Source organism: Cyanistes caeruleus, chromosome 1, assembly GCF_971803275.1.
Source record: "Cyanistes caeruleus chromosome 1, bCyaCae1.hap1.1, whole genome shotgun sequence".
Classification (NCBI taxonomy): Eukaryota; Metazoa; Chordata; class Aves; order Passeriformes; family Paridae; genus Cyanistes; species Cyanistes caeruleus.
Window position 1 is genome coordinate 121358137 of NC_141701.1, and position 19530 is coordinate 121377666.

At 40.2% G+C, this 19530-nt stretch overlaps 1 protein-coding gene and 1 long non-coding RNA gene across 8 annotated transcripts in view; one reads left to right on the forward strand and one right to left on the reverse strand.

Annotated features, from left to right (window-relative positions):
- CDCA7L (cell division cycle associated 7 like) overlaps positions 1–9456 on the forward strand; it is a 33032-nt gene extending 23576 nt beyond the window's left edge. For all 6 annotated transcript variants that reach the window (XM_086854295.1, XM_086854313.1, XM_086854304.1 and 3 more), the window contains 8 exons: positions 878–1009; positions 1469–1825; positions 3557–3631; positions 4722–4904; positions 6301–6435; positions 7230–7379; positions 8031–8167; positions 8515–9456. In XM_086854295.1, coding sequence (XP_086710421.1) covers positions 878–1009; positions 1469–1825; positions 3557–3631; positions 4722–4904; positions 6301–6435; positions 7230–7379; positions 8031–8167; positions 8515–8545 — 1200 coding nt within the window. In that variant the 3' untranslated portion in view covers positions 8546–9456. The remainder of the gene's footprint in view (positions 1–877; positions 1010–1468; positions 1826–3556; positions 3632–4721; positions 4905–6300; positions 6436–7229; positions 7380–8030; positions 8168–8514) is intronic.
- LOC111924413 (uncharacterized) overlaps positions 7111–19530 on the reverse strand; it is a 73839-nt gene continuing 61419 nt past the window's right edge. The window contains exons 14-18 of one of the 2 annotated variants that reach the window (XR_015277343.1): positions 17655–17826; positions 13830–16541; positions 13611–13726; positions 11669–11772; positions 7111–7398 (exon numbers count right to left, since the gene is read on the reverse strand). This is a non-coding gene — a long non-coding RNA (uncharacterized LOC111924413). The remainder of the gene's footprint in view (positions 7399–11668; positions 11773–13610; positions 13727–13829; positions 16542–17654; positions 17827–19530) is intronic. The other variant, XR_015277344.1, reaches the window with a different exon arrangement.

Genomic DNA, 19530 nt, shown 5'->3' on the forward strand with positions numbered 1-19530 from the left:
GTTTCTTGTGTGGGAAGAAGAAGTAACAGAGGAAAATTGAGGTAATGAATTTACATGTTGCTGACTTTCAAGAGGTAGTTGTGATGTGATCGTGGATTATATTCCTACCAGGATCAAGTCTTTCAAGAGATTAACAGGAACAAGTTGACTAAATAGTTTTCTACTAGTTCTTTTTGGAAGTATGGAAATACATTTCTATTTAGTAAAAGTCTTGTGTTTAATTGGGCTGTAATGTTCATATCATGAAGAGTGTTTTAATGAGATCTTTTTACTTCCTGATTTGTAGACTGAAATTAAGGAGCTGTCTACCCAAGAACACATGTGAATGATAAATTGCACCAAAAAAACCCAGAGAGTTGAGAAGTTAAAAGGTGGAGGGATATTAGTCAGGCTTTTCAAAGCTCTGATCATTTGTTTTGGTATTGGTCAGTTCAGTGATGGTGTAATAGCATGAGGAGCACACTCCATCTTTCATTTGTATTTTCTTCTACTCAAGGCCTGTTTTTTTCATCCAGAAGGAAATACATAAAACAATATGATAATTTACATACAAGAAAAGTGATAGTTTATTTTTATTGGGTAGTAATGAAGAAGGGAAGAGGTGAAGAACAAAGCTTCCTCCACAAGAGGTAGCTCAGTTAAAGCCCTGTCCTCAAAATGAAGAAAAAAAACCTTGCAAAGTTAAAATAACTCAGTATTGAAACTCTGAATGTTGTCTTCTTGTGTTTTGTTTCTTTTGACAGGCTTTGCCTGCCAAGTGCTTTCACAATCTGCCATTTAGTTGGCACTGTCTTGACCCTCAAAACCTGTTTATTGTGGCAGTGTGAATACTCTATATCCGACTGTCTCTCACAGCTACTGAGTGGTGTTTTTGCAGGGTCTCCGGTTTCAGTCCAGATACCTCACTGAAGAGCTGCGGAGGATTTTCACTGAGGACACTGACTCTGAAACAGAAGTGTTTGAGGGCTTCGCTTCAAACGAGGTGCATGTGAACAAGAAAGAAGTTCTGGTAAAGGCAGTCACACCTACATGTGAATGTATATGTTGGCTTTTTTTCTGTGTCTTCTGTAGAAACCTCATGTTCTTGTAGGAATTTTTTTGATACACTGTGGTGCTCTTTTTTCATGCTGAATTAAACCATGTTGTCTTAAAAGAGTAAAAATGCTTTATTTAATGTGGCATCACATATTAGAAACGAGAACTACTTCCACTGCTTGTAGATTGTACTGGGCAAGATTGTTCCTGTGGAGACAGCCACTGTATGCCAGACAATACTACTCTGTAGATGTTTTGTTGATCTCTGCACAGGCAGAAGCTGCATACTGTGAACTTGTAAAAATATGATAATTTAGGTGAATTTGTGGTGTTGGCTTTGGGTGCAAAGACTGCTGTCTAGAACTAGTGTTTTCAAAATGACCTCTCTTGTGTCAGAGCCAATAATGTAACATGGGATTTTTCCTGCCTCTAGGTGCTGGAGTCAGACTTGAGTGATGAAGAACGTGATAATGTGTTGGGTAATGAGAAAGAAGAGGGGGAAGAGGTGAAGAAGGTTTCCCCCAAGAGAAGAAGCATTGGCCTTCGTGTTGCTTTACAGTTTCCAACTAGGAAGTCATCTGAGAAAAAAGTGCCTGAACAGGCTTTATCTGATTTACCTCTAAAGGACAATGAATCCCTCACACCTCTTTCAAAAGAAATAAGCCTCAAGGGATCAGACAAAGTAGAGGGCTCTGCTTCAGAGTCTGAAGAAGACATTAAAGAATCACAGGAGGAAAGTTCCAGTGCACTGCTTAAGAGAGCCATAAATATTAAAGAAAATAAAGCCATGGTAAGACTTAAGAGCAGTATTTTGTTTTCTGACATTTACATCCAAATATGTAGCTTTAGCATACTTGAATTTTAGGGTCCCTGCTGGTGCTGTGCTGGAACTTTGCAAAAATCTTATGGGGAATTTTTCTACCAGGGAAAACGCTAGAGGACCCTCAGGACTCAGACATTTGCCCCTAAAATACCCTCAAGTAGGGACTGGCCTGGTCAAGTTTAAAACCAGAGTAGAACTAAGAATTTTTAATGTGGATGTGAACAAAGTTAGAAATGACCAAGTTTTGCAGCCTTCAGAACATGTCAGGAAACCAGCTTGTCCTTTCAGGTGGTTTATGGTGTCATTTGCACAACAGTGTTTCTACTTTTTGTTTGTGTGTGACAGATCTGCTGCAGCTACTGATTGGAAAGCCAGTTAAAAACTGCTGAGGATGAAAAATGTAATTTTTCAGTTATGTGGGATGTGATTTTTACAGTATTGCTTTACTATGTAACTGTTGAATGTGTGTGTATGTGTGTGTAGGTGCAGAAAAGAGCAGCTGATCATTTCCTAATGTTTTTTCCTCTATTATCCAACGTGCCACCAGCTTTTCTTTAAGCTTTAATTAAAGCTTAATCTTTAATTATCATGCTGCTATGTAATCCAGACTGATGTTCAGTCTTCAGTAGCTCCTATAGTTTTACTATGTTTCAGGGAAAGTTGCAGCTTCCAAGCAGTGTTGGGACTGAAGCAATACCTCTTGGTGTGGGCCTGCAGCTCCTGTGTAAAATCTTGCTTCTGCTTTGTACCTGCACTTCTAATCTGTGTCCCCACTGCTGTTGTGTTGGTCTTGCTGCTCCTTGGTCCTTCTCACCTTCTACTCTTCCTTGCAGTTCAACCACTGTGAAATTCACTGGCATCGTAGGAGCAGTACTGTAATGGCATTAAATAGCTCTTAATAAATGCCACACTGAAGTATTTACTGAGAAATACTGTATTCAGCTTTTAATCTCTTGATGGCTGTGGCAATCTCAGAGAGCTAGCAGCTTGGCTCATCCCCACTACCATTGGCTTTTCAGAAGTTAGCCTCATCTGGAATTCCAGATCAGGTCAGTGGGGGTTTTTTTTGTACCTGTCAGCCACTGCTTCTGTGGAAATATACCTCTTGTACATGGTGCAAGAAATCATCATCCTGCTGAAGTACTTCTGATGCTGTACCTGATCAGAACATGCATGCATTGCGGGAACTGCCAGTGGAGCTTAGTTGCTCTCTGACTTTGTACTGAGTGTGTGTGTACCCAGTGTCTGTATTGCTTAAGGCGACGCTGAGCTCCCCAGCAAAGAGCACAGAGGTATCTGCAGTCAGTAAAAGCTCACTGTGGGAACATCTTACTATCTTCTGGCACCCTGCCTTTCTTTTTTCCCTCCTATCATATGAACTTAATTTCTCATTTTCAATCATTACCATGTTGGAATGCACTCCTTTGGTCCTGTTTTGACATGATACTGTATAAACCTGGCTAGTTCTAATTCTCAGTAAGAATTAGCGGGAGCTATGAGGTTAGTATTGTTGGCAGAGGTTTTGCTCATGGCAGAGTAAATGAACCCCTTTATGAGCCCCACTTTATTTAAGTGCTTCCATAAAGGTCCCTTGCACATGGTTTAGCTATAATTCAAGTGCATGTGAAGAATGAATGGTGGGTGGTGCTTTTTTTGCAAGTTGCAGTGAGTTTTCAATGTGACATCATTTGATTCCAGCTTGCCCAACTGCTGGCAGAACTGAATTCCATACCGGACCTGTTCCCAGTGAAAACGCCCGCCTCAACTCCTTCAGTAAGTTCCCAGTACTGGCTGGTGGGGACAGTAATTTTTGTTAGACTTAGGATTAACATGTTTCATCAGAAACTTTCAGCAAGTTTGTTCTGATTTCCTTTGGGTTTGGTCACTTCATTTGTATAGATTTGCTACTGGTTGGGAAGTGCCAGAGATTATGTGAGGAAATGGAATTTTGTAAGATAATTTGTGAATAAATACAAAGACCAAGATGAGATGTTACATTATTGTTTTTGTTCCAGAAATACTGTTGAGGTCTTAGACAAATGTCTGTGTATGTGGGAATAAGGAAGAGAAGTTGCTTTTCTTTGGGTTTAGATCCTGTTAATTTCCTCTTGTAGACTTTTATTCTAAAATCTGCACTTCCCTGTAGAACTGTGCTCATGAAGTTGGACCATTCAGCACAAACAGAAATGATACATTAGTCATTTCAATTGACTTTTCTCAGCTTTAAGCAGAGGAGTGTCAATCCTTCTTTTTCTGTAAAGTAGCATTTTTCCATTTACATTATAAACTGAAAAGATTTGAGGAAACCTTGAAGAGCCATGCCTTTGGTAGATGTCCGTGCAGGACTTGTGTTGCATGGATTCAATCACACAGTAACTGGCAGGTGTGACAGTGAAGAGGGTAACTTGTGCCTCCTAAGAATCTCCAAAATTAAGAATCTTGAACTAAATGAAGCAGCTTCTCAATGCCCTTTCAGTTAAAAAATTTCAGTTAAAAAGAAAATTAACTAGCATTCAGCTTGTGTATTCAGATTGTGGGAAAATCTGAATATTTAGCTACCAAAGAGCAATGAGAAGTAGCTTCTACCTCAATGTGCCATGTGTTAAATTTTGGTATAGTTCTGTGATGTTAATTAGAATGGAATTTGATGTGAAGGTGTGATGTTTTAAAAGTTGCCAAAAGGTATAGTATAGTGTGTAGGGAGTATATTTGGTGGGGTTGACTTAACAAGTAAGGACTAGGAAAACAGTAGATCAGTTCATGATAGTACAAGTGTGGTACAGACATTTTCAGGTTGTTTCTAGTGTTTAACATTACAAACATAACTGAAAAGACAGTTACTGGAATTTTATTCTCTTTGTAGAAACAGAGGAAAACCCCAAGGAGGACGTTTTCTGAAGGCCAGATAGCACGTCGAATGAACCCAACCAGAAATGCTCGTCCACCAGAAAAATTTGCCTTGGAAAAATTTACTGTGTCGGCTGTCAAATTTGCAGAACACATCCGTAACTACAGACAACAAAACCTCTTGAAGAGACTCAGTGTGGTATTTGCCAGATTTTGATATCCCCAGTAGTCGGGAACTAGGAAACATTTGAATTGTTGGCCAGCACTTAGACCAGACACGTCCTACACAAAGTTATTGAAAATCTTTGGTTGGGAATAGCTACAGAAGAAGTTATCACCAGGCCTTTCTGTCTCATCTTCCACCTGTTAAGTGGGCTCTATTTGTGACCAGCATTGTTCTCACATAACAAGGCAGTTAATTTATGGTCTCTTACTAATTCTTCATCTGAAAGTTACTAGAGCTCATAATGTAGAATTCCTTGGAGGGGAAAGGCAATGTGGTAGAAGTGGCAAAGCAGATCTTCCCTGCTACCAGACTCAGGTGAAAAAAGGCAAAAATTCTTCTCTGGAAATAGCAGAGGGAAGATGTGAGTTGTATGGATGAACCAAGAATGAATTCAGGGAATCTGCATGAACAAACCACTACTGTACAGGATAGTAATTGAAAAGTTGCAGGTTTTAGTCTTTCCTATTTTTAAAAATCTGGTTTTTTCCTTCTCTAGCTTATGGTGGTCATTTGTCTTGCTTATATTTTCTGTATAGCCCTCATGAGGAACACACTTTAAGTTTGAATCCTTAGAGGCTGGATCCCAGTTCTGCTTGTAGGAATAAGTGCTGGGCAGACCTGAAGCATTATAGAGGGAAGTTGGCTATTAGAAGAAGAGTAGCACCAAATGAGGGCTGGTAAATGACTATTTTGGACAGAACAGAGCTGATCTAGAGTGAAGGACAAATAAGGTCTTCACAGACAGGTATGGAGAAGGCTAAGAATCAGATAAGATTTATTCATTAATAGGCGTCAAAGAGAATGATACTTAGAAGGGAAAAAACATCACTTAATCTTGAGTAGAGTACTCTTCCAAATAACAGGTTAATAAGAAAGGGCTGGGTATGGCAGGACTAACCTAAAACTTCAGTAGAGTTTTTTTTGCAGGACATTAAGAGATTGTCATTGGAGAAAGCAACTAGAGAACATACAAGGAGATTGAAGGATGAAAGCATGGGAAGGCAGATGGTCACAGTTCCTAATTTTGAGAGAGTAGAAATGGAGTATAGTTACAGTGGAGGAGGACAGGGAATGCAAAGAATAGTTAGCAGTAAAACATGTCAGGGATTTGTGCAAATAGAAGTAGTAATGATGGAAAGGAATTAAATAAAACAAATAAAAAATATAGTAGAGAAAAGATTATGGAGGAGAGGGAGAGAAAGAGGCAGGGATGATTTGGAAACTATTCCCCGTTCTTCCTGTGGTGCATGAGCCTGTAGTTTGCCAGCTGTGGACTGCATACTCTTTGTAAGTGAAGGAATTTGTCACCAAGTGTGGTGACAGAGGCTTCATGACATCAGACAAAAGGTATTGAGATGAGTTTTTTTAGCAGGGGGATTGTGGAGTGCGCAAAAGAAGGAGATCATCTAAATATTCGTCTCATCGTCCGGTAGAAGACATAACTGAGGAGGACTTGGACAACATTGCAATCACTGTTAGAGACAAAATCTATGACAAAGTTCTAGTAAGTAGTTGCCCTATTCTTCAGTGTTTTTGTGTGCTTGAAATGAAAAGTCTCTCACTATTTCACTGGTTTGCTGAAAGGTGTACTTTCATGAGGCTCTGGGAAGTTCAGCTCATCATTATTATGTCAAATACAGCTTTGAAAGCTTTGCCAGACTTCTCTGGGCTTGGCTGTAGTGGTTGATACTCCCTACTGGCTTTTTGCCACTGAAAGTGTTTTTGTGCCACAGAGCTATTAAGTTAAGTTTGTTGTAGCTATTACTTGCCACTGTTAAGAGCTGACATCCTTTTTGTCTCTCACTAATAAAAATGTTGTGTTTGACCATTAAATATTAGTGATCCCTGCTGTTCTTTGTACCCCTGGAAATTATATTTCTGTACAGGTTGTATAGTGTCCAGTGTTCTCTAAAAGAACTCCTTCCTTGCTTCCACTGGATTTGGCTATTATTGATTATCATAAAGATCATTTTACCATGTGTGTCATGCTTCATGGTATTGGCAGGGATGAGTCACAAGATCATTTTCTCAACAGTTCTAGGCTTTTCCTAGAGAGAAGAAAGGACCAGAACTGTGATTATGAGGCTTGTGTAATTTGAGACATCCAGTGCAACCGAAATTTGGCACTGTCTCTGTAAAATTCCTAGCATTGTTAAATGATTTATCATAGTAACAGAACTTGCTTTTCATTGTTTAATTTGACTTTGGTTTGAAGTTTGTGCTTATTATTCTTAGGAAAGCTCATCAATGGGCATTTAATATGTCCTTCATACAAATGTTTTTCTCTTCCACCTTTAGGGTAGTACTTGCCATCAGTGTCGACAGAAGACAACCGATACAAAGACAATCTGTCGCAACCAGGGCTGTGGAGGAGTAAGGGGGCAGTTCTGTGGACCATGTCTTCGAAATCGATACGGTGAAGATGTGAAGTCAGCTCTGCTTGATCCAGTAAGTATCACTCTTGAGCCTGGAATGAAGGTGTAGTGAACAGAGTTTTGTTAGTAATTTCTGATGTCAAGAACATGCTCGTAGTAACATGGTGTTGAAACTTTATTGCCAAGAGTAGATCTGTAGTACTAACTAATGGCTCTGGTGTGCTGGCCCAGTGTGGCAGTGCCTGCTCTATTAGTACTTTTATATGCAGTTGCTGAGCAGCTTGGAGATGCCTGACTTTGTGTACCAGCTGGTTAATTCAGTCCCAGGAATTGTCCTGTACCTGCCAGCAGACAGAGACAAAGGAACTTGTCACAGTGGGTACCCATCTCTTTCTAGGGAGTTGACAACAGTCAGCGTAACATGAAATGAATGTTAGGCATTACAGATGACTTCAGTCCATTTGAAAATCAATATTGGGCACATCAGAGAACCTGAGGTTTCAGAGTAAGAAGTATTCAAGCACTTAATAATTTCTCTAAATCTGCAGAATTTGGAAAATGTTAATAAGGTTGTCTGGCTGGCTGACAGAGGCTTGTAAAACCTTGCCCTGAACAATCATGTGGTGGGGAAGCCATACTCATGTTTCTCTGAGCAACAGGAAGGCAAATATAACATTTTTCATAACTTGCTTTTACCCTCCCTCCCACATTCACGCCCCTGCAGGCCTGGATCTGTCCTCCTTGTCGTGGGGTGTGCAACTGCAGCTACTGCCGCCGGCGGGATGGGCGCTGTGCCACCGGCATGCTCATTCACCTGGCCAAGTTCTATGGCTACAACAATGTCAAGGAGTACCTGGAAAGGTAAGAGTTCTGCCCTCTGGTCTTTTCTTTTTAAACTGTTGTAGCCCTTTCAATAACAATTGACTTCTTGCGCTCTGGGGCAAATCCTGTGCCTATACAAGAGAAGTTCTGTGGATTTCAGGTTCTTCCCTTGGCTGAAATCAGCTTATTTCAAGTGAGGTATATTGTCTGTGTAAACAACTAATTTGATTAAAAAATTGAAAGACTTTTGCCTATTTTGAAATCCCTGTTGGTTGGCTGAAGTGTATAGATGTGCTGTTTTGGAAGTTATCTTTTTCAGCAATGGAAATTTATGGGGATGCTGAGTTTCCTAAAAAGCACTAACATTGTTTTCTCATTTCTTCTAGTTTACAAAAACAACTGGCAAATGACAATTGAGAACACTGAACTCAAGCCGTGCCTGCAACTGGTCAATATGTTAACAATTTGACTTCAGAAGTTTATTACTATGTTTTATATAAAATAGAATTGTAGTGTATAGCATATTCATTTCTGTATTGGGAATTTTTTGATTGATATGGTCTTATGCAAAAGATCTCAGGAAAATGTTTTGGTAGAGAAATCTACGTGCACAGACCTATATGTTAAGTGAAATGGCACTCTTGAACTTTGAGTGGTTAATTTTTAATAGAGCTACACAACCACATGATGGAGAGCTTGGTCAAAATGAGCAATATTTTTATTTATATAATTGTGCAAGTTTGCAGAAAGGATGTTTAACAGCTACCTTCAAAGCATCCGGTCTTCAAAGAAACAAAACACCTTTGTCTACCAGCTCAACCATAAAGATCCATTTTTCCAGCTCGGCTTTCTGAACCTGTTCCACCACCTGTAGTTTATAGAACTTGTCCTTGCAAAGAAGGAGAAGGTACTTTCACCTGAATGCCATTATATTCCAGCCAAAGCTGATACAATCAACTGGTGGGAGGATTTTTTTTAATTCTATTCCAAAGTGCAATTATTCACCAAAACATGAAAATAGAAGAGTGTTTAAAAAAAATAAATATCCCAGTAAAAAAAAGCAAAACAACAAAACTTCTCACCAGCAGTTTTTGTGTAGTACACCTGCTGCCTGAACCATCTGCCCAGCTGTTGTAACTGGTCTATATCAGAGTTCAGGATTAATTTCTCTACTTATTCTTAGCTATTTTTGTCATTTGTACAACCAGGCTTTCAAACAAGTTCTTTTAAATGCAACGTATTTGTATTGCATGTTAAAGTATGTTAAAATTTGTGTAAGATATACATTTCATTTTATGTAGAGAGAATAAAGACTGATCTAAAGAGGAGTATTTTGTGATTCAAACTACACCCTGATACTGATGTTTCCCATTTACTTTCCCATAGCAGGTGTAATGGTGCTTGGAGATCAATAATCATTCTGTGGAGAAACACATGAGCACAACATTGACTGATGAGGAAATAACAACATAGACCACATAAGTGTTACATTAAGGATTGTGGTTTTGTGAGACAAATCTCTTGCTCCAGCTGACTGTGAAAAATGCTTGTCTTCTTTTACTATCAGGCAGATTGAGAAAGCAGCACATTTTATTGAAAGTTTAGTATGAAACTGCCAGGAGTAAAGCTATTCCTGTCAGAACCCATTTACCTGACTTCTTGATTTTCAGCTTGAAAGTCAAAATGTAAGTTGTCCTCCTGCTTTTTTTTTTTTTATAAGCTAGACATTCATAGTTTCCCTTTGATCCATGGAATAGCCTTTTAAAAAAAATGTCTGGCATTGCTGAAGTCAGTTCCTGAACCATGCTTCTGCTCTGGGCCCCACAGGATGTCCTGTGTGGTGCCTGCAGTAATAGTACAATTCTGTTGAGTAGCACCTGCTTTACCTGATGTTCTGTAGTGCAAGACCAGAATCATTTGTGTTTAAAGAGTTGATAAATAGTTAAGGCTACATTTGAACATACAGATGTAGTGCAGACTTTAGATTTGGTTGATTTAGGTTTAGATTTTGTTGGCCTGCTGTGCATCATCTCTCTACAACTGCAGATATTAGTACATAACATCTGTCTGGACTGTACTTGCAGGTTCATCAACATGCTCTTTTGCTAACACCAGAGGCTGTAGAGATAGGAAATTTTTTAAATGCAAACACCAACAAAAGCCCAAACTGTGCTCACAAGGTTCCTTGATACTTTTCTCATCTCCACAGGAGGAATGAACTGTATTGCTCTTAGACTGACAGCTGTCTGAAAAAAAAACTCTGAAAAGTTGATGCCCCCCATTTCAAAAAGCAGCATTCAAATTTCATCCTTGCCATTGCTCCATTCCCCCACCCTACCTTTCACCTTGGGGTTTACCTGCTGTAGTAGCAACTCCTTTCCAAAAGAGTGGCTTTCCTCTTAGTATATTCGGGTCTGGTGGAGTATGAGTAGCGATGGTGTTTCTCTTCTTGCCACTGGGAGTCACTCACCTTTCTCTAATGAGCCATAACTTTGTTGGCAGCTTTTCTAAGTAGAACTAAAATTTCATGTTGACAGCAGGCCTGAATTGTCCTTCCTGAACTAGATGCTTCAGGCTTGGGAAGATACAGATTCAAAGGAACAAAATACAATGTTTGTCATGTGATGACAAACATGTTAAAAGAGGTGTTGCCGGTCAAAAAGTGAACACTGTTTCCATTCAGGGACAGCCTGCAACTGTATTACAGCTCTTGCAATACCTGACTGCTTGAAAATCCAGATTAAAAAATCTCTTAATTCTTACACTTTGCCTACCTAATTATACCTCATTGTACCTCATGCTAATCACAGAATCACTGAGTGTTCTGAGTTGGAAGGTACTCACAATACAGGTGTTCTCAAGGTGTTCCTTTACTCTTGGTATATCTCCCCAAAAGCTTTATATGCATTATGACCCAGAAATAAAACATTCATAATTCCTTATATCTGTTTATTTAGAATTGTCAACTTTCAGTCAAGGAAGAAGAAAAAACAGGATAAAGACAATTTTTATGGGTTTTTTTTTTTGTTTGTTAGTTTGTGGGTTTTGTTGGTAGGTTGGTTGGTTTTTGTTTTTGTTTTTTTTTTTTTGTGGGGGTTAGGTTGTATTTTTTTTCAAATTGCAGTTGTGTAGATTACTTGATTCAGGTTGCCAGCATGTGGTAACTACTAACCATATTCTTCACCTCTGAGAGCTGCAAAAAATTCTAGAAGTTCGTTCATGTGAAATTTACAGTTTCTAGAATAGTCTTTAAACTTCTGAACCTCAGCTGGATTAGAGCTGCTGCTTTACAATGCAGACCTTGTTCAGACATACTTTTCAGTTATTTAAATTCAGGAAGTATATTTAATGATTAGAACACCAAGCTGGTATGAAATTTAAAGTCACAGTGACAAATGCCAGCAATCTAGCACCATGCCTAAACTTCTTGGTTTTGTTCATAGATAGGGTCACAATGCTTTAGTGCAACTCCTGATGCAATTTAACTGCCTAATAGAGTCCCTGAACTAGGAGATCAAGTAATTTAAGTTTATTTCTTACCTTGCATGGAAGGCACACAGATACAGGCTCTTTGGTCTTTTTGGTAACATCTGCAGTTGAGCACACCTTATCCAAAAGCCAGTTTTTCCTGCACTGCATTACAGCTTTAAATAAAAAAAGTGATTTCAATAATTCAATATGCAGTCAGTAAGTTTAATGTTAGAACTGTCAACCTCTTGGGCCATCCTGCCCAAGCCTGAGACTGTGTGGTGTCTGCCTTTCTTCAGAGAACCCCTGCCAGTGTCCTGTGAGGAGCTCCTGGCCGTCTTTCTGCTGGCCAAGTGAAGCATTTGGCTCAATGCCATTGGTGACCATGCAGAATTTGAGCTACACTGTTACACTACACTGTTACTGCTACACTGGGAGACTGTTACCAAGCACTCCTATGATGTTCAGAATAAATGCAAACATAAATTCACAGATTCACAGAATATTCTGAGTGGGAAGGGACCAACAAGAATCATCAAGTCCAACTCCTAAATGAATGATCCACATGGAGATTGAACCCACAAACCTTGGTGTTACTAGCACCAACTCAGCTAATAATGTTGTGATTGTGACAGGAAATGAGATGTACTGCTTATTCACTATACTGCTGAAAGTTTGCCATCCCCTGCTGTGGCAACAACTACACAAAGGGGACTGGGAGGGTTGATTTATTTTTGTCTTCAGCCTCATAGCTCTTTTATAGATGAAAACTATGATACTATGATACTATGATACATGCACTGAATTAGTTAAATAACAATGGTGGAAAAACTTGCACTCTTAAACCTTTTTTAAACTATAAAATTCAAGCTTTTATTTCCTTAGCTGCTTTGTCTTCACACTTCCGAGTAGCCTGAAGACAAGTTTGGATTGTTCCCCCTGTTTTCAGCAAAGGATTATTCTAGTGTTAAGGTGATTTTTATCTTTTTATTTAATCTGTGATTAACTCTCCAAACAGCATCACAAACATAGCTAACCATCAGTAAGTTAAAGAAAAATGTCTGGCACTGAAATCAGATGCTTGGTGCCCTACACCCATCACTGCTGATCTGTCAGAAAGCAGTGAGGATGGAACAAGCCAGAAAGCCTCATCACTGCTAGCAGCACAAGGTCCTGTGTCCAGATGTCAAGTTCTTGGTACCTCATGAGAAAATCAGTAACCCTAAAAGAGAAGCATCAATAGCTCCTGCCTTAACTGCATGTGAACTGCTTTTGTAGACAAAATAAACTACAGATTTCAAATGTAAAGAGTCCTTTTGTCTATAGAGAAAGTACATTGTTGAAGTCACCAGAAAGTATAAGCTTATGTAAGTATAAGGCAATTGTTTCAGTGGAATTTGTTGTTTCCCTCGTGTAAGTATGTCTGAAATCAGTTGCAGAAGGTGATCAGCATGGGATGGTTGCTGGCAGCAGAGAATGTGAGTATGCACAGTGCTGTTGAATCTGCTGTCTAGGGGAGAAACCTGAACATCACCATGAGAAACTGCCAGAATTTGCTAACAGCTAGATGGCTTCTTAAATACAAATTGTCTGGTATCATCTTCATTGGTATTTAAACTTCATTTTTAAACTTTAAATAAGCCAGAGCAAAGTGCAAATCAGGAACATAAGAGATTCTGACAGAGGCTCTGAATAATGGCATAATGCAGCATGCATTGCCATGAGGTATCAGAAGAATTTCCAAAAACAATGCCTGTTTCATTCATGTCTAACCACTGCCGGTGGCAGGCTAAGGGAAAGGAATCCCACAAGATGCTGAACACGTCCAGTACTTGGAACAAAAGGAGGTGACGGAGCTTTCGCTTTAGCAAAGTGCTTGGTGTTGCTACAAAACCTGCTTCAAAGGAAAACTGACTTTCATAAGGACAATATTTGGAAGAAACATGAATGGAACCAGGCTGATGGACATAAATCACTGGAATAGCTCTGCACATTGTCACTGTGGGGCACTTACCAGTGGATAAAGCTGTGTGTGGATGGATATGCTGGTTTAGTCCATGTGTCTGGCACAACATCACAGAAGAGTGTGTATTGCAGCACTTCCACGTGAGCAGAAAAGATCAGCTCCCCCTTTGGAGAAAAATAAAAAGCCCTGAAATAAGTAATTTGCCTTGAGACCAAGGTCCAGCTGTTTAAAAGACCTACGGATCTCTGAAAGGAAAAGGTTCATCACCTTACTGTTTGAGGCAAACAAGAGCATAGGGTCTCCAGGCAATGGTCTTCCCTGAATGACTTCTGCAATGTTAAGCTTCTCAGGAAGCATACCCAGACTATCATCTGGGACATTCTTAACCTGGCCAGGACAATAAAACAGAGCCAATAGAAATCCCAGCAATCAACTCTTTCTGACTCATCTACTTTGAAGTCTGATTTCTTCAGAAGAGCACAAATATCTCATTTTCTTAGATAAAAACCAGCTATGCTCCCTCTATCACCTTTGCTGTCTTCTTGGCTACAGTATTGAGAGGAATGACAGCAAACCAATTAACACTTAGCAGCTTCCATTTAGCTTTGCATTTTCAGGTAGCATTGACCCTTGAAGTCTACTAATACATTGTCCCTGGACTTGGAATGACTGCTGTTTCTAGGATACACCCTGGAGTTTTCTTGATTTTCAGTCAAGTGTGATCACTAGTTTGTATTTCCCTAGTACCTAATAGCTTCCATCACCCCCTCCACCACCCACAGTCCTTGCTGTCTCAGGCATTAGGTAATACAGCACAGACACAGGCACACATATGCCTTACCCCCAAAAAGAGCCCCTCTCCCTGCAGGCCTGCTCTGGAACTGAGACAGAACATAAATGAAGAACAATTCATAACAGTACTAATGAGCAGGAATTGAAATCACAGCATTAATGCAGCTCAGCCTCTGTTTCAGCCCTAGCTTTGGCAGACTTAATGATGAATGCCATATGTTATAGTCCAGACTCCCTAAACTGGATGGGAACTGAGTGTGAAAAGCACAAGCTCCCCCCAGGAGATGAAGCAGTGTTTGGCTACTTGCATGCAGAGCTGTCACATTTCCTCCTGCAAAACCTCCATGATCTGATAGTGATAAGAGGAAAAGAAAAAAAAGGGTGCTTGGAGGAAAAGGAGGGAGTAAAGGAAGGAACCAGCATGGCAGTCACAGGGGACTTTAATTAACCCTGGTAAGGATAAGGAGCTGAAGGCTCAGTCTCATCATCTGCCAGGCTTTGGGGCATCTGGACATAGTTTCTCAGGTCTGCACTCAGAAAGGAAGATGCAGAAAGTGGCAAGATCTGAAAACAGAACTAGCTGAGATTTGTGATTACATTTTCCTTCCCTTCTCCTTTATTCATTTAATCTCTTAAGCACAGCACCAGTGATGTTCCATTCTTAAAACCCATCCTTTAAAATCTTTCTGGTATGAGTTTGGCTATACTAATGTGTCTGTGTGTCTAACATATCTTGGCTATGAACAGAACTACAATGTCCCAGTCAACTCCATATTAAGTGACAAAGTTTATCATGGTATTAGGATTGGTCCTTTTAACCCAGCATCTGATTGTTTATCAGCATTAATGTTGTTGTTCTGCTAGACTCCTGGTGAGGAGCTGAGGCTGAGACGGTCAGACACCCTCCTTGGCCAGGATACACCTTGTCAGACTACCCAAAAACTAAACCTCCTTTTCATCTACTACTTGCAAAGGAAGTCTTGGAGCAGCTACAAGGCTCCTGCTCAGATCAAGTGCCCAGCAAGGGAAGCAGTGACAGAGCCTGTGTCTGGCCTGCTCTTCCTGACATGTAAAGCCTGCACACCTCTGCTAGGCTGTGCTGAGAACGCAGCAGAAAAAGTCAGGACTGCAGGCTAGGAGGGACTTCCTATGACTGGCACAAGTGGGAAGGTGTAGGAAAGATACCCTAAGGAGTTTCATCATGCAGGAGATGGAAACAAAAGACAGAGGTCAAGACTAGACCCACTGATTCAACCAACCACATGTTTTCCCCAGTAAGTCTGTACTTGTTTATGAAAATGTACCAAAAAAAAAAATAATAAAAAAGTAGGAGATCCATAGCTTGTTTCCCACCCCACAATAAATTCAATGTGAAAAATAAATTGGTCCAAATATCTTCCTAGTGCATTTACCCCTTGACAAGGCTGGTGCATTATCATACCCATTAACACTCATCTGATCTTTTCTAATTTGATGCATTTTTCTTCTCCCCAGAAATTCTATTCCCCAGAATGTCTATTGCTGAAATAACACATTAAGATGTGTATTCCACCTGTCATTAACAGCACTGACTGTTGTAGTGCATCTAGAAATCTTGGTACCTCCCAAGGGTAAAACTCACCTCTGGTTTGTGTAATGTTAGATCCTACCTGAAAACCTTCTTTCCCTCCCCCCCCTTCCCATTGGCTGTGACCTCCCTGCATCCCCTAATCCCCCCTGCCCCCTGGTATAAGAGATAAGATCCAGAGCATTTCGCTCTCTCTCTTGCCCCGGATGGACGACAGACAATAAACCCGGGATTATTCCAGCAAGTTTGAGCCTCTTGAGTGTTGTATCCACTCCAGGACCCCCTCCGCCGCCTGTGCCCAGAGACGAGCAGGCTGGCACCACGGGGGGTGGGACAGAGGGGTCCCATCGGGGAGCTGGATAGCAACAACTGACAACACACTGGATGAAGAACTTCACCTCTTTAACTGCAGATTGGCCTGATCCCTCTCCCATGGGTTGTTTTCCAAAGGAATTTTGAAGAGATTATCTGATGTTGTCAAGAATCCCATATCAGCATTGGGGTGCAGTCCATATAGTACAGGGGTTTCACATGGAAACATTTCCTTTATGTATTTATGGTATCCATCATAATCCAGATTTGGTGGGGCCAAGAAACATGGTGCCAAGCTCCCCTTCAAGCTGTAAGAAAAGAATCAATAATGTTATCGGTAATGCTGACACCAGGAAACATTCTTCTATATCTACAAAGTTTCAGAAATTTATTTGAAGTCTGTGTACATGACACCTGCATGTTCTGCTACAATGGAAGAGGGTTAGCAAAGTATTCCCAGCACAGTTACTATTTGCATAATTTCTGGATACTTCCATTTTCTGCGGGGTTGCTTCATACTTTATGAGGATGCTTTGAATTTATTTTAAGGACTGTCATTACTGAGGCAAGTGTATTTTAAGTACTGGAAGTCTGCATCACCTCAGCAGCCAAGCAAGGATTCTTATGCCATTTTGCCACTCCACTGCATCTCTAGAAGTAGGAGTCTTGCACAGGGTTTTGGACCGCTGCTTTGGCCTCAGTGAGATAGACAGTGGTGGTGATTTTAACAGGAGAAAAAAATTAAGGTCTCAATCAGCTCAGTATTGAGCCAAGTACTATTAACTGCACTGTTCCTATAGAGCAGAAAGACCCTAAATCTGTCGGGATATTTAAGATAAGACTTGGGACTTTGGAACAGATCAAGATTTATGTAGACACGACTGGTGAGATGTACTCTCAGTGGCTAACCTCCTAAATAAAATAAAAAGGAATAAATAAGAATGAAAGCAGTAGCCATCACATTTATTTTTCAGACTTCCCCATCTCCTGTACTGTAAGAACTTCACTGAATTCAAAGAATTTCTCTGAACTTATTGTCATAGAGCTGTCTGCAATTTAAACGATGCTTGAAGTTGGTTTTGTTAAAAAATATTTCTAGCTCTAAGTGGTACTTTTCGCAAAAGCTATTTCTTCCTAATGCAGAGTCCACTCCACAAAACCACAATAACATTTAAGAGCTTCTGGCATTTAGAACAGTCCACAACAAGCTACTGCTCAAAATAACACTGGTAAGCACTTATTTCTGAAGTCATTTTGGTTCTGCAACCAGCCATTTACCTGTGCCTGAACTTGCACCACTAACCTCACCCACAATAAGCTGTATCCTAAGACGCCACTTTGAAGTAGTGGTGAGGTTTTGAAAAAAGCCCTGTTATTTACCTCAAGTGGAAGATCAATTCTGTCAGACAATCTGTACTTACCAGTCTCTCTGCTGGCACTTAAATCAGGTTTTACTGCATCCGTGGGAGTTGTGTGCACAGAGGGAGGCTGTGGGTTACTGGGGTGTGTAGCAGGATCCTGCCGCCCTTCTGTCTTTACGGCTGTTCCTGGGTGAGGTCTGTCATGATGCATGGTGGGTTATTCTAATGGACCCTGTGGAATGGATTTGTAGCTAAAAGAACTCACCATAAGGTAATAAGTTACAAACAGAAGGTAATCTCCCCGCTGAATACAAAGCCCCACTGCTGATGAAGGACCATTTTGTTTACATTCATTTGGTGGCCAGTCACTGAATGGTTTTTGGGTTTTGCTGGTAATTCTGGGCTTTAACTTTTTCCAATTACAGCAAGAAGCTAAGAAAGATACCTCACTGTTTAAAATACCAGTGGATCCACACTAAGGGTTGGGTCCCTAAACTTTCCAAAGGGCATACAAATAGCAGTGATTCTGTTCAGGTTTCACCACCTATACTTATTTTGCAATTATTTGAATGAAAGTTCAGGCTTGTGAAGGTTAATGGACTACCTAAAGTAGTAAAGCAGTAATTCTTTACTTATCCATAGGCTAGAGGCAGAGCTGGAGCCGGCAGGATGAGCTTCCCACCATGCCCCCACGACCTCAGCTGTCATGTGGAGAAATCAGCCTCTTTCGAGGTCAGGAGTACAGTGGTGTTTAGCCTTTCCATCTCCATGGCAACTTACTCTTGGGCATCTTCTTCTGAGCAGTTACTTCCAATTGCCTTCATCTCAGTGTGGCTCTTTGACATATGAAATCCCACTTCTTCGGGACCAAGGAGACACCAGCCCGTTCCTCTCGCTCTCAGCCAAAACAGAGGCTTCAACCCACTGGCAGGGGTGAAAGGGGCACTTCTCCCAGCTTAGACCAGCTCCACAAATGGCCTGCTCACACGTAACATGATCATTTTTATTTTTAATTTCCTCATAAATGAGCTTTTTACCTTTGGATGATGAAAAATAATGCCTGGAAACGGTGCTTGAAAAATCTCCTGGCTGTTTTTTAGCAAATAGTGTACAATCTGTTCTCTAAAGTGGCTTCTTCAGCATTAAAGAAGAAGCAGACAGGGGTTTTTTATAATGTTTATATATATATATGAAATACATATATCCATATATATATATATAATACATATATTATATATCTATATTATATACGTGTGTACATATATGCACACCCCCCCGTATAAACATCCACATTTTTTATAGCTGTGTATATGGAAATAGATTAAAGCTGTTTCCATGCAAAACTTCTGAGAAGTAAAGTTAAAGCAACATTTTCTTTTTGTAGCCTCAAAAATTTTAGCATTTGCTGCTGATTAGAAGCAGCTTTGGCAGGCTGGCCCTTTGGAGTCATGGATGCTCCACATACACTGCTGTCCAGAATGAAAACTCACTAATGAAATTTGAATAATTCAGTATATGTCAGCTGGTGATAACCTGACAAAGCTACAGAAACAGATGTGTGAGAGGGTGGTGGAAAATGAAAAACGGTCTTACAAGGTACTTTTCTTATTTTAGGAGTGAGACACAAGGAAATGTATAAACTTCCCATTATTTTTTTTTTGTGGAAGAAAATGTGTGAAGAGTAAGTTCTGAGGATAGTGCCATTCTGGACTGCTGAAACTGGTCTGACTGGTGAGTCTTTCAGTTACTTTGGTTAAAGTGCTGTTCCATAAGAGATACGTTCCCATGCCCACCCAAAACTTTCTAGATGGAAGCACCTTAAAATAGTTTTCCTAGTAAAATGGAAACCTGGGTGTATCCAATGTCATTAAGCTCACTATACAGGCAGTGTTATGAAGTCCTGAATTCAAGTTACCAATTAATGGTACTTGAAAAA